Genomic DNA, 12,248 nt, shown 5'->3' on the forward strand with positions numbered 1-12,248 from the left:
AAAGGAAGAAAGAAAGCAAGGGCCAAAAAAAAGAAGTACTAACAAAATACTCCGTAGTCGTCGTACACATGACAAGGCAACCCAGGCTAACCAACCTGACAGCGACAGAAGCGCCCAATCTCCAGTCCTTCTCTCCTCCGACTTTGGCTCCCACTAACAATAAGGACTGTGATTCGCAGGGGAATGGTGCTACCGTGCCGAGTCTTTTTTTTTTTTTTTTTTCCCTAATCCACATGGAAAACCAAACTAAATAAACTAAAAAATAAAAAGCAGGGATAGATAGGGGGATGGAGGATTCCCCTCGTGTGGTGGTGGCCGGGAGCGGCCCGAAACCTCCCCATTCCTATTTCTCGTTGACATGTTGGCGCAGGATCATCGAAAACCGTTCTCGCTCTGTATAACATTGACAGACCCAACGCTATGGATCCGTCGGATGGCCGAATCGATGTGGCTGCAGTTCTAGTCTCATTGTTCATTTGTTCTTTCTCTCTCTCTCTCTCTCTCCCTCCATTCTTTAGACTGTGTTTCGCTAAGAGATCCACTTCCCCTTTTTTTCTTTTCTTTTTCTTTTTTTGTTTTTTTTGGAGTGAGTTTACTCCGTACTGTGGAGCAAAATCTGTCATCTGTTATTGTGTCCGGCTGCAGAAGAGGGAAGGCTTTTTTTAAAAAAATGAATAAACCTCCGGCAAAATCATGTAGATCTACACGGAGGTCTGACAACTACTAAGAATATGTCAGGTTATCTATCACTTTTCAACAGAATGGATAGTAGTACACTAAGTGACGATCTCCCGCTTCTCTTCACCGTCAGGTTTCTATCGATCAGGCACAGTGATGTGATGGCCATGAAAAATGTGTCACAAACGACTGGGTCCCCGCTGGTTGCACAAACATGTACTCCGTACCACTATCAACGTACTTTGATCCATATACGGGAAGATTATATATTATATCCCTGTTGGACTAATTATGAAACGCTTCTAAAGCCACAAGATCCCCAATGTGATTCAGGAGAGGCAAAAAAAAAAGGCTGGACAGAATGCTATGTGAGACAAGAGAGTCAATTGCTGCTGCAGCGCAGCGCTGATCCTCTGCTGTTTCATGTGCTGACAAAATCATGGACGGATGGATCAATGGCGCAATGCAAGGCACGGACGTTGAATTTGAAGTGCTCCGTAGTAAATGCAATCCCGAGGTGATAAGATACTCGTTGAATCCGCCCTACAGCCGAATTCTTTGGGGCTAGGCTGAGATGCAGAATTTGATGCCTCTCATACATTGGTTTACCCCCTGAAAGCCGTTAAATGTAGAAATACGTTATCCTGCATGATTGGTCTAAGTTAAACGGCCCAATAACTAGACAGGACCGCGGCCTATTCGGTATAGGCAAGTAATCGAACTCGGGTGCCAATCCGGGAACGTGGGCTAAGGAGGCCGGGCTGCCCGTTGTCTGAGGACATACCACACAGGTCTAGGGCCGTGGTATGGCTATTTCTTAGCAGGACTGGCTGTCGCCAGTCTGGCCTGCTCACCAGCTGCAACAGCCGCCGCTGCGACTGCAGCGGAATTACTAGAGCCAGAACTGGCAACATTGCTGGCATGCGCCAACAAGAACTTGCAACAGGTCAAGGTGTACTTGCAAGCCCGGGTCCAGGTCTCGTCATTCTGGTTGAACCCGAGTTTGATACTGGCGTCGCCAATTTTATCCCGCTTGATCTCGTACGGGAGCTTCAGCCCTGGGACTGCAATGCCGGTGTGACCCCGGCGATTAGAGGAGGCCGGCGACGGCGTATTCTCCACAAACTCGCCCAGTTGACGTAGACATTCCAGAAATGCCACCATTCCTGCATCAAATCGGCGGTGAAGCCAAGGGATGTTGAGGGGCAGGTCGCCGGAGGAAAACAAGTCTAGGGCGGTGATTTTAGGCGCCGCTGATGGAGTTGCATTTCCACCGCCAACCGCAGACTGAGCTGGGGATGGCTGAGGATACTCAATCTTCTCGATCCGGGACACGGACCCCATGGGTTTGATTTGATACCCTTGAAACTTGAACCCCAATTTGTCGGCAATAGTCGCAAGCAGAAGGGCTGTCTGACCCCACGCAGCATTTATCTCAGGCCAGTCCACCGACGGGTTCGCCAGACGACCAAGCCGCAGGTTATTGATAGTCCCGAAGTAGCCATCATGACCGATACAAAACGCATCATTATAAACATTGGTCCTCTGTAGTCTTTCGAGCTGACGGGAATCGTGGTCGTATCTCATATTCAGGGCATCACGTTCGTTTTGAAATTCGTTAAGCGTCAGAGCAAACGCATTCCGATCGCGCCAGAAACTTTCCTCTTCCAAGTCCAGGCGCCTTGACTCCTCTTCTAATTCAGCAATCTCTTGGTCCAAGGTGGCTTTCTCCTGTTCCATTGCGACGAGTTCAGCAAAAGCGGCTTCCTCTGCTTCCTGGGTTTCCTTCAATGACTTTTCGGCAGCTTCCAGCTCTTCATCCGTCGGTACGGAGGAGTTGAGGTTCTTCAAAAAGGAGACGTAGGCGTCGCGCTCTTTTGTGGCGTTCACAAGTCGCTTCTGTAGCCCATCCACGAGCATCTCGGTACATTCCGTACAGATGGGGTGGTCGATATCGGAACGTGCCGATATAATCTCGAATAGTCTAGTCGTGCGTTCAACTTGATTTGCAAATGACCCATCCTCCACACCTCGCTCATTGTTCTGGGAATTGAAAGGCCGTTCACTTGTCGATGAGACGCCGTCGCCGTTCGCACTAGACAACGGATGTGGCGGCCCGACCTGAGACTCCGTGAGCATGACGAAGGACATGTTCCCGCTATCCCCTCGTCCCAACTTAGGAGGGTTGGTTTGGCTGCCAACCGTATGGCGAGGCGCCGGGATTGTTCTCCGATATATCGGCGAGGTAACGTTTTTAGAGGCTCGGTCATAGAGATCTCGTCTCTCTGGAGGATAAGAAGACCGGGACGACGTTTCCGGTAGTGTTCTACCTGTAGAGCCTAAGATATTCCAACCATTATCAGTGGACCTGGGAAATCACGCAGTATGCGATCCAAACAAGCCAGGACGGGGTTGTAGTTACCAGTAAGCAGGTCGAAAGCGGCTGGATTGAGCGACTCGAGAGAGCCGTCCAGCTTCAAAGGAGTCCGGCATTTCTGGCAGTACATGTTCGCAGGCAATCAGCAAATCCTTCCTATTCATTCTGGTGACAGAAAGGGGCTGTTGAGGCGGTTTAGCTGTGGCAGAGTGTTGGTTAAGGTGAGGATGGCGTTTGCCATCGCGGGAGAGACGTCATGCAGGACCCCGTGCTTCCGTCGCGTGTTTTGGTGTCCGCCTTCGGACGCTTAGTTCAATGGAGATAGACTTCACACTTCGCAGAACCAGGCGCCATTGTGGGCGGGAGTCTGACACGGTGCATTCCAGTCGCATTGATTTCTTGTCTCTGTTGCTCAATTCCTAGATCTTTAGCCTTAATGTCCTGCCGCGTCTGGTCTGACAATTCGTCCCTTGTGTGCTGCCATATCTCCCGTAAGTACCCTACACATTCTCTGAAACCAAATACCAACTCTCTTCTGGGATAGAATGATGCACCGACAATTTCTCGATTTTTTGATGACTACAAATCTCTACAAAAAAATCACTTAGCCCTGTTTCCCCTCTATTGCCCCGCGTCTACCCAATGGGCCCTTCCCTTACCCTCGACAGCGCCATGGAAAGGCCTCAGAAACGACCGCGTCTCTCCTTTGCAGCTCAGGAGGACCACGATGATGACAATATGGACCTACAGGAAGCTCGTGCTCAAAATGATTTACGTCTTAAATCGATCTTCGAAGGCATCTTTCAGAAATATGAGAAGGACTTTACGGAAGTGGGCGACGAGATCGATCTGAAGACCGGCAAGATAGTCATCAACAATGGACATATCCAAGGAATGGAGGGTGAACATGATACTGGCGAAAGGGAGGAAGTGGCTTGGCTATTTGACCCAGATTGGACCGCGGAGCCAGACGGAGAGGATCATGGAGCTACGATGAGACAGATTACGGACTACCTGGAGAATGAAAATGAGGATACCGTACCAGGACATAGCGAGACACAGTCACAGCGTTCACCAATTCTGATTTCATCCGAATTGCAGCCCGGTCTAGATGGGGCATTGCAGGAGACACAAGACGAAGCAATCAATGCCGATTTAGATGCCGATGACGACAGGTCTAGTGTGGATTCCTTGTTGGATACAGCACTGGATATCCAGAACAATTGGAACGACTCAGTGGAGTACAGAACCAGGATAGATACAAATAATCCTGCCACAGAAAGAGCAAATACTGTGGCTAAGGCATCCGTCCAATCCCCGAGTGTGCGTGCAGACGGTCTCCCAAAGCGAGTTGAGTCACTATGGCGCGTTCCTGATATTAAGGGGAATTTCTCTACGCCGACTTTGAATAGATCGCAGCCAAGGCTTGCTCTCAACAGCCCCCGACGATCTGAATCCCCACCCGGGGCGCGGTCTCTCTGGGCGTTGCCTTGGAAGTCCAGGAGAAGGACAGAGCCTTCGACTAAGAAAAGCACAAAGAAACATAAAGCCAGCAGCCAACGGGGACGGAAGCCTCATTCTAGCCCCGTTGTGTACGACTGGTCCTTTGCAGAAACTCCCGATGGAAACGAATCCGATGACCCGTTGCAGGAAGACTGTCGACCATCGCCGACCCCTAAAGCCCCCATAACGATTAGAGGGAAAACGTCGGGACGAAGCGCTCTGTTTCGTACCCAACGTCAATGTATCTACTGCATGCAGGTCTTTTCCCATAATGATTACGTTGCTCATCTTAAGTCTGTGCTTCAAACCAATTCCGCTGATGATCGACATGAAATTACTCTAGTGAGGAGACAACTCGATGCAATAACTAACGAAAAGGCCGCAATACCTCAGACAGACGTCTCAACACATGTTGAAACCCATGATATACCCTTTTTACATACAGACACTCCGGAGGTCAGCTCGAATGGGGATGCAGCGACGACGCAGGGATCGACACCTACAGGCAAGCGTATCCGGACAGTCATGACGCCAGACGAAGTAAGGACAATCGTAATTATGAGGCAAGTTGAGGGGAAGAAATGGAAAGAGGTATCGGACCATTTCCCACAAAAAAAGCTGGCGCAGCTTATCCAGTGGAATCAATTACACTGGAATGACCGTCGTGCCAATCCACCCCAGGCGTCCGGACCTTGGTCCCAAGGTGAGCGAGAGGCGCTAGAAAGTCTCAAAGACCAACGAGGATTGTCTTGGTCTACAATTCGGGCTGCATTGCCTGGCCGTTCACTTGCAGAGTTGGAATTCGAGCTATTACGCCTCTGGGTTGGCGACGATGTTTGGGAGGGGAAGGGAGCACTAGAATAATTTGTTAATACGCCGCTAGCGGACCAGCTTGCAAATAAAATCTGACCTCTCTCCACGACTGTAACATGTCTTTGTGCATATATCTTCCGAGATCCCCACCCAGCATACCACAGGGCTTGCCGAGTCTTACAGATGTGTATGGAACCCGACTCTTCAACGTCAGTACACAGAATACTCGGGTCGAAGTAGGCAACCCGGCATCCACCTGTAGCACAGATGGAGCATGCAGGCAGGATGCAGCATAGCGTCGATTCCGTATCTACGCGCAAATCCAATGAACTAGATCCTCATAGGTCGTCTTTCGCATCCAAAACATCCTCGAGCTTTGTGTCTACTGCACCGCCGACATTTCCAGCCCTGGCCCAAAATCTTGACAAATGTCTGGAGCCCGAGTCGGATAAGACGGTCACAATTCTATGGCCAGGACCGAGCTTCATCGCTGTCTTGACTGCTGCAAAGCCTGGGTTAGGGTTAATTTGACGCCGCTCAACCAAGTGAGTCGGGGGAGCACTCACAGTTTACCGCACTACTACTTCCGAGGAAGAGACCGTCCTTTTCTACAAGCCACCTTGCCATTGCCAATGCCTGCGCGTCCGTTACTCTCACAGCATCGTCAACTAGCTCTTTGCCTATTTCGAAATTGGCGGTCACGCGGTTAATCCCGATACCTTCTACAATTGTGTCAACTTGTCTCCGTCTCCTTGTGCCCTCCCTCTCTTTATTGTCGAACATAACACCATAACGGACTCTATTGTAGAGACCGCTCCCTTGCGGGTCGGCCAGAACCACGCTCAAGTTTGGGATTTTCGGCTTGAGGAATAGTGCCACGCCGGAGATGGTGCCCCCGGTTCCAGCCCCGGCAATAAAAGCGTCCAGCTTACCATTACACTGGGCGTAGATCTCAGGGCCGGTGCCTTGAAAATGGGCCCTCCAGTTAGCCTCATTCTCAAACTGATCTGCAAAATATCCCCTCCCGCGACTGACACCCGAAACTTCAGATGATGCAGGCACTGAAGACTCCGAATCGGACGTATTGGCGGAGGACGTGGTGTGAGCATGAGCGAGGGCGCGAGCCCGATTCACGAAGTTATCCTTCTCCACAATCGGAGCAGGTGGAACACGGTCCACAATCGCGCCCAGTTTTAGAAGCAGATCCGATTTCTCGATGGCTTGGTCGGATGGCATACAGCTAGTGATCTGTGTCAATCGAGGAACTTCCAGAGAGTGCAGAAGGAAATATAGATATACATGTGAGCGAGGTAACCTTTGGCGCGCGCCAGCGACGCCAACGAGATCCCTGTTGAGCCTGAAGTACCCTCGTATATTGTATCTCCCGAGCCGGGGGTTAAGATACCGTGTTCCTCTGCCTGTAGAAATAATTAGTATGCCTCGAAATAGGCCCCGGTAGGAAGAACGGACAATTTGCATCATGCTCAATGCAACCCGATCTTTTGAGCTTTGGCCTGCACCATTCAAGAACTACGTGCCATAGTCAGCAAGATACTAAAAGCATGAAATTGAAAGCATCGTTAAAATCAAGGGGAAAATGGTCACCTCGGCCTTCCCCAGGATCTCGCACCCGGTTGCCTCCGACAAGGACTTGATCCGGAACAGAGGGGTGTTCCCTATACAACCCTCAATGCCTTCCACAATCGCAGGAGGGCCAGATCTAGCTGCTATAGCGTCCTCTTCTATAAGGTCTCGAAGGGTAATCGTAGATTCAGAACGACGCCGAGCGCGATAACCTCGGAGCTTCTCCAACGCGGGGGATAAGTTTCTGACCCCCAGTGTGAGCAGAATTCCAGCCACAAAGGCCGACAAGATATAGACACGAGAGCGGTCACTCATTCTGGAGAAAGGGAGGACGAGAGGCAAACACGTGGTCGAGGATGCTGTTGGAGATTCTGCTCGTCAAAGAAAAGTGACAGTCGGAGAAAAGCTCGGACCATCAGGCCTCCGCGAATCTTCCGAGCTCTTTCATCTCATCTCTCTGTCTCCCTCTCCCTACCCCCACTGCCTCCAATTCCCTCCTTCATGGACTCGGCAGTCCTCAGTCGGCTGTTCCGACAGCTGTTTCAGCGTCCAGCCTGTCAACCACTCCGTTCCTCGTCAGTCCTCTCTGCGCGCAGGCCTGGCTGTGTGCGTCTCTCGACCCCGACCTGTCAACAGCATCGATCTTTCCTCACACGACGGCCGACCAAGCGAAAGATCGATGATGAAAATGTTTTGTATTGGACTAGAAGAGGGGATTATCCCGCAGACCTTAAGAACATGATGTCATATCCCCTTGTGACGGCCAAGGACCTGCGATATAACCGCGAACGACCGCGGCGGATACGGATGTTGACTAGAGAATTCATTGACGGTAGGAATCTCGGGAGTGGCATTGTCAATCTGTAACTGTTTTTAACGGTTCTTTCTTCCCTGTGCTATAGACAGTCTATATAATCCACATTACGGTTACTTCACAAAACATGCGACCATCTTCAGTCCCGGAGAACCGTTTCAGTTCAACGAAATCAGCGACGGGCCGACTTTTCACCGGATGTTAGAAGAACAATATACGGCATTCGAGGATCGTCTGGATGAAAAGCAGCCGGATATCGCTCGTCAATTATGGCATACGCCTACCGAGCTCTTTCGCCCCTACTATGGAGAGACCCTTGCTCGATACTTGGTATCGAATTACAAGCTGACGCTGTACCCCTACCATGACCTGATAATTTACGAAATGGGAGCTGGAAATGGTACGCTGATGATTAACATGCTGGACTTTATCCGTGACACAGACTACGAGGTCTATCAACGAACGAAGTTCAGAATTATCGAGATCTCCTCGTCCCTGGCAAATCTCCAGTACAAAAACCTGCAGGAATCGCTCAATGCTGCGGGCCATCTGGACCATGTGGAGATCATCAACCGATCGATCTTTGATTGGGATACGTACGTGCACTCGCCATGTTTCTTCCTTGCGATGGAAGTGTTCGATAATTTCGCACATGACACCATCCGCTATGATATCGACACGGAGCTACCTCAGCAGGGCGCCGTAGTGATTAGCGAGGATGGTGAATTCCACGAATACTACAACACGCAAATTGACCCTGTGGCAGCTCGATTCCTGCGGGTCAGGCAGGCTGCCGCGCGACGAGAGTTTCCCACCCCCCTGGGATCCAAGTTCATGCGACAACTGCGCCGACTATCGCCAGAACAATCTCCCGACACCGATCCCGAGTATATCCCTACTCGACTCATGCAATTCTTCGATATCTTAAATAGCTATTTCCCGGGGCACCGATTGGTGGCCAGTGACTTCAGCTCTCTTCCCAATGCGGTTGCTGGCTTGAACGGACCGGTGGTACAGACCCGTTACATGAGACACACCGTTCCAGTGTCTACCCCATTTGTAAGCCCCTCTTGCTCTTCTTCTAGCGTGGGCAAGATGAGATCTCGCTAACAAATATACGGCTAGGTCCAACAAGGCTACTTTGACATCTTCTTTCCCACGGATTTCAACGTTGTCGAGGACCTCTACCGGGCTATTACCGGCAAACTGACACAGGTCACAAGCCACGAAGACTTCATGCGACGTTGGGCCTATATCGAGGACACCGAGACGAGGAACGGTGAGAATCCATTATTGAGCTGGTATAAGAATGCCAGCGTGATGATAACAGTATAATTTGGACTCCATTTGTATATAAATATTAATCGAGATACAAAATGGGCAGAACATACGGAAGCACGATACCAATGGACTAGCAAACCCAAATAGTATACAGTAGTATATAAAATGATCAGCAAATTTCAACGAGGTCTGCCCTAGCACCGCCTCACGCGACTGACACAAGATCAATGATACTCTGAGGGACATTTTTGGCTGGGCAATAGGATGGACAGTTGCAGCCTGAGGCCATAAAGCTGTCCAGGCACGTGCTCCTAACTAGTTAACTTATATGGCTGACTAAGTACATTATATCTTAACTAACCTGCTAGCGTCCTTGCCAAAGCTGTAGCTCCTGATCTTAATTTGTTCAAGCTTTATCTTCGAGAGCTACCCTTGAGCCTCGTATTCTCCCGTGCAAGTCGAGCCCTATATGTGTGCCGGCAGACTCAAGGCAAAAGCGACGACGCTCGCTAAAATGCATATAAATCGCCCTTCGTGAGTACTACTCAAGCGCGATAGTTAGCTACCATGGCATCTCAAGATGCTCTGCGAGATGCTCTGCAGGCGTTCAACGATGCATCGGGCATCCAGACGTGTGTCCCAGCAACGGCAACCGAGGTCTTCAAGATCACCGAAGAGGCCAACACCAAGCTCCAGGGTTCATCTCCCAACCCAGTCAAGTTCTCCAAAAAGCTATATTCTTGCCTGGAGTCAATCAGCCGCTTCACTTCCATTTGCGATAATTTTATCCAGTCCGACCCGACAATTACTTCTCTGATTTGGGGGTGTCTGAAATTCCTGCTGCAAGTAAGGCTTCCCCGTAGCTGCTGTGGGCTTCAGCCAAACTAAACGACTCTCTTCAGGGCGCCATACAGTTCACGAACTACCTGGAAAAGCTTGGAGATATGTTCCAGGAGTTTGGCCCATTCTTCCCAGTAGTTTCTGGTTATGAATCTGTTTTTGAAACCTCAGATATCGTGCGCGGCGCAGTCATATTCCTCTATGCGGACATCGTCCGGTTCTGCGCTCGAGCAGTAGAGGTTTTGAAGAATAATCGTACGTTGACAAAGTGGACGAGAAACCTTGCTAATCATGTACATAGCTCGAACACTTATCCTCAGTACGCTTTTCAAGCCCTTTGAGCGTGACTACTTACAGATCCTAAGTAGCTATCGCGCCCATCGCGATGAGCTCCTGGCAGCCGCCTTTCTGGCCGTGCAGCAAAATGCAAAACAGGAGAGATCGCTTGCCGATGCTGCCAGAGTCGCCGCAGAAAAGGACCGACAGGCAGCTCGGAAGGAGCGCAAAGCAGCAGAGAAGGAGCGCGAGAAGGCGGAGAGAGCCAAGGAGGAACTACGAATAGAAATAGAACGACACGAAAAGGAAAGACTCGAAGCGTCAAGTGAGCGAGTCGCTGCCAACGAAGCGACGGACAGCGAGGACAAGCTCCGCTCGAGAAAGCGTCCCCGTTATGATGGGTTCGCATCATTACAATCAAGCCAATCCAACTCCAGCATGACGGATCCTGCTCCTGAATGTTCGGTCTCCCCGATAGGGATCGCACAACGCGAAGTCCCCCCTCTGCATTTACCAAGGGACTTTTCCACTCCACTTTCATCCTCAGGGAGAGCTCCCATTCCAGTCCCTTCTTCCTTGGAAACAATCTCCGACGTAGTACCCTCTCCCAACGAACCTCTCCAAATCCCCAGGGCCTCACCAGAAGCAGAAAAGACCAGACGGAATGAAATCCTCCGAGCTTGGAACTTTCTAAACAACACTCGCTCTAAGCAGGGAGTGTTTTATCACCTGGGACCTCCCCCATCGTGGCCAGTAGAGTCTGGCGGCGGATTACAAGAATCGAGCTCGAATATGAAAGATCCGGTACTGGAAAAATACACCGATCAGGACATGAAAACAGACAATCACGCATCCACAACCATCCACAATGGAAACGGACATACCTCCCAGGAAACAGGAACTCAAAACAACCCATCTAGCACCATGGAGTTTGATAATGATGCTACCGACGCTGGTATCTTCGGTGAAAGCCAGAACAGCGATACTCTTTCCGTAGCCTCGTCGGAATTTGCTTCCCAGGAGCAGGGCATAGAGGGTACCACAGGGCCGGCATCATCCGGACCAGACAACAATGGAAACACCGCGTGTCCACAGGGACAGGACCCTGTCGCTCACCCCTCACTAAATCAGTCCAGTTCATCGCGGAACCGGAAAGCGGCGTATATCGCAGCTCGGGCAGATAGCTATGACGCGTGGGCGTCGATGTCGCTGGTATCAGCTGGAAATAATCATACCGAGGAAGAGATTGAGCTTTAATTCTTTGAATGAATTTTAACGACAGCTTATGAATATTCAGATACTTGGGCGATTTAATTGAATTTTTAGTTCTCATAATCTAATATTCTAATACCATACTACACTCCGTGATCTAAGAAATGGAGATAGTATCAACATGACAGCAAGCTGTACTTAAGACATAGATATGATGCAGCTCTAAACACGGTAAACACAACCACGAACAAAAGACGAAACTAGATAAATAAAGTTAGAACAATGGGAATCGTAGCCTCATAGACCGCATACAAACCTTAGAAACCATTGCGATTTTCCCCCCAAGGGTGAGAAGTGTGTAGAGACAATCAAATCAACACCGAAACAAAAAGAAATCCTGATCGACACAAGGATGACATGCAACTGCGACATGTGTACTCCGTAAGACGGGCCGTAACCAGTATGTACCTAAGGATTATCGATCAGGGTGCAGATCATTGTGAGAGAGAATCGGTGGTTAAGTATAGGACTACTATAGTACTTTCTGTCTCACGAAATTTTTCTGTGGGTAATAATATCATGGGATACTAATCATGTATAGAAAGATAAAAAAGTAACTCGACGGCCATAGGTAGATTTTACCCACACCGAGTTGTAAATTATAGAAAAGTGGTGTCCCAGTTTAGTTGTTTTCATATGTAGCAGTTAGGATACAATTAGGATACAATTATATATATATATATTACTGAACTTCCAGGATATATCTAATCATTACATTCATTGACCATCATTCATCGATGTATAGATGCAAATTCCGCTAAAGGTCCAATCCCAGATCAAGATTCCAAAGACAGAATGGAATCCCATGAA

The 12,248-nt window shown here is 49.6% G+C and overlaps 5 protein-coding genes across 5 annotated transcripts; 3 read left to right on the plus strand and 2 right to left on the minus strand.

The window, feature by feature from the left end:
- Nucleotides 1–1,488: 1,488 nt before the first annotated feature.
- Nucleotides 1,489–3,185, minus strand: ATG6 (beclin 1; the record flags this gene model as incomplete). Its single annotated transcript, XM_033575816.1, has 2 exons — nt 1,489–3,017; nt 3,101–3,185. The coding sequence occupies 2 exons, from the start codon at nt 3,183–3,185 to the stop codon at nt 1,489–1,491; spliced, it is 1,614 nt and encodes a 537-aa protein (XP_033421671.1).
- Nucleotides 3,186–3,697: 512 nt separating this feature from the next.
- On the plus strand, nt 3,698–5,422 carry ATNIH1004_011252 (Myb-like DNA-binding domain protein; the record flags this gene model as incomplete). The annotated part of the gene is made up of 1 exon (XM_033575817.1): nt 3,698–5,422. The coding sequence occupies one exon, from the start codon at nt 3,698–3,700 to the stop codon at nt 5,420–5,422; it is 1,725 nt and encodes a 574-aa protein (XP_033421672.1).
- Nucleotides 5,423–5,709: 287 nt separating this feature from the next.
- On the minus strand, nt 5,710–7,270 carry ATNIH1004_011253 (putative cysteine synthase; the record flags this gene model as incomplete). The annotated part of the gene is made up of 5 exons (XM_033575818.1): nt 5,710–5,882; nt 5,938–6,611; nt 6,671–6,789; nt 6,842–6,901; nt 6,977–7,270. The coding sequence occupies 5 exons, from the start codon at nt 7,268–7,270 to the stop codon at nt 5,710–5,712; spliced, it is 1,320 nt and encodes a 439-aa protein (XP_033421673.1).
- Nucleotides 7,271–7,456: 186 nt separating this feature from the next.
- ATNIH1004_011254 (class I SAM-dependent methyltransferase) lies at nt 7,457–9,104 on the plus strand (the record flags this gene model as incomplete). Its single annotated transcript, XM_033575819.1, has 3 exons — nt 7,457–7,787; nt 7,858–8,828; nt 8,895–9,104. 3 exons carry the CDS (start codon nt 7,457–7,459, stop codon nt 9,102–9,104), a joined length of 1,512 nt encoding a protein of 503 aa, XP_033421674.1.
- Nucleotides 9,105–9,617: 513 nt separating this feature from the next.
- On the plus strand, nt 9,618–11,423 carry ATNIH1004_011255 (uncharacterized protein; the record flags this gene model as incomplete). The annotated part of the gene is made up of 3 exons (XM_033575820.1): nt 9,618–9,896; nt 9,953–10,145; nt 10,192–11,423. The coding sequence occupies 3 exons, from the start codon at nt 9,618–9,620 to the stop codon at nt 11,421–11,423; spliced, it is 1,704 nt and encodes a 567-aa protein (XP_033421675.1).
- Between the last annotated feature and the right edge of the window lie 825 nt (nt 11,424–12,248).

The sequence above is a fragment of the Aspergillus tanneri genome (genome assembly GCF_003426965.1).
Source record: "Aspergillus tanneri strain NIH1004 chromosome Unknown AapTan_8_pilon_pilon_pilon, whole genome shotgun sequence".
NCBI lineage: Eukaryota > Fungi > Ascomycota > Eurotiomycetes > Eurotiales > Aspergillaceae > Aspergillus > Aspergillus tanneri.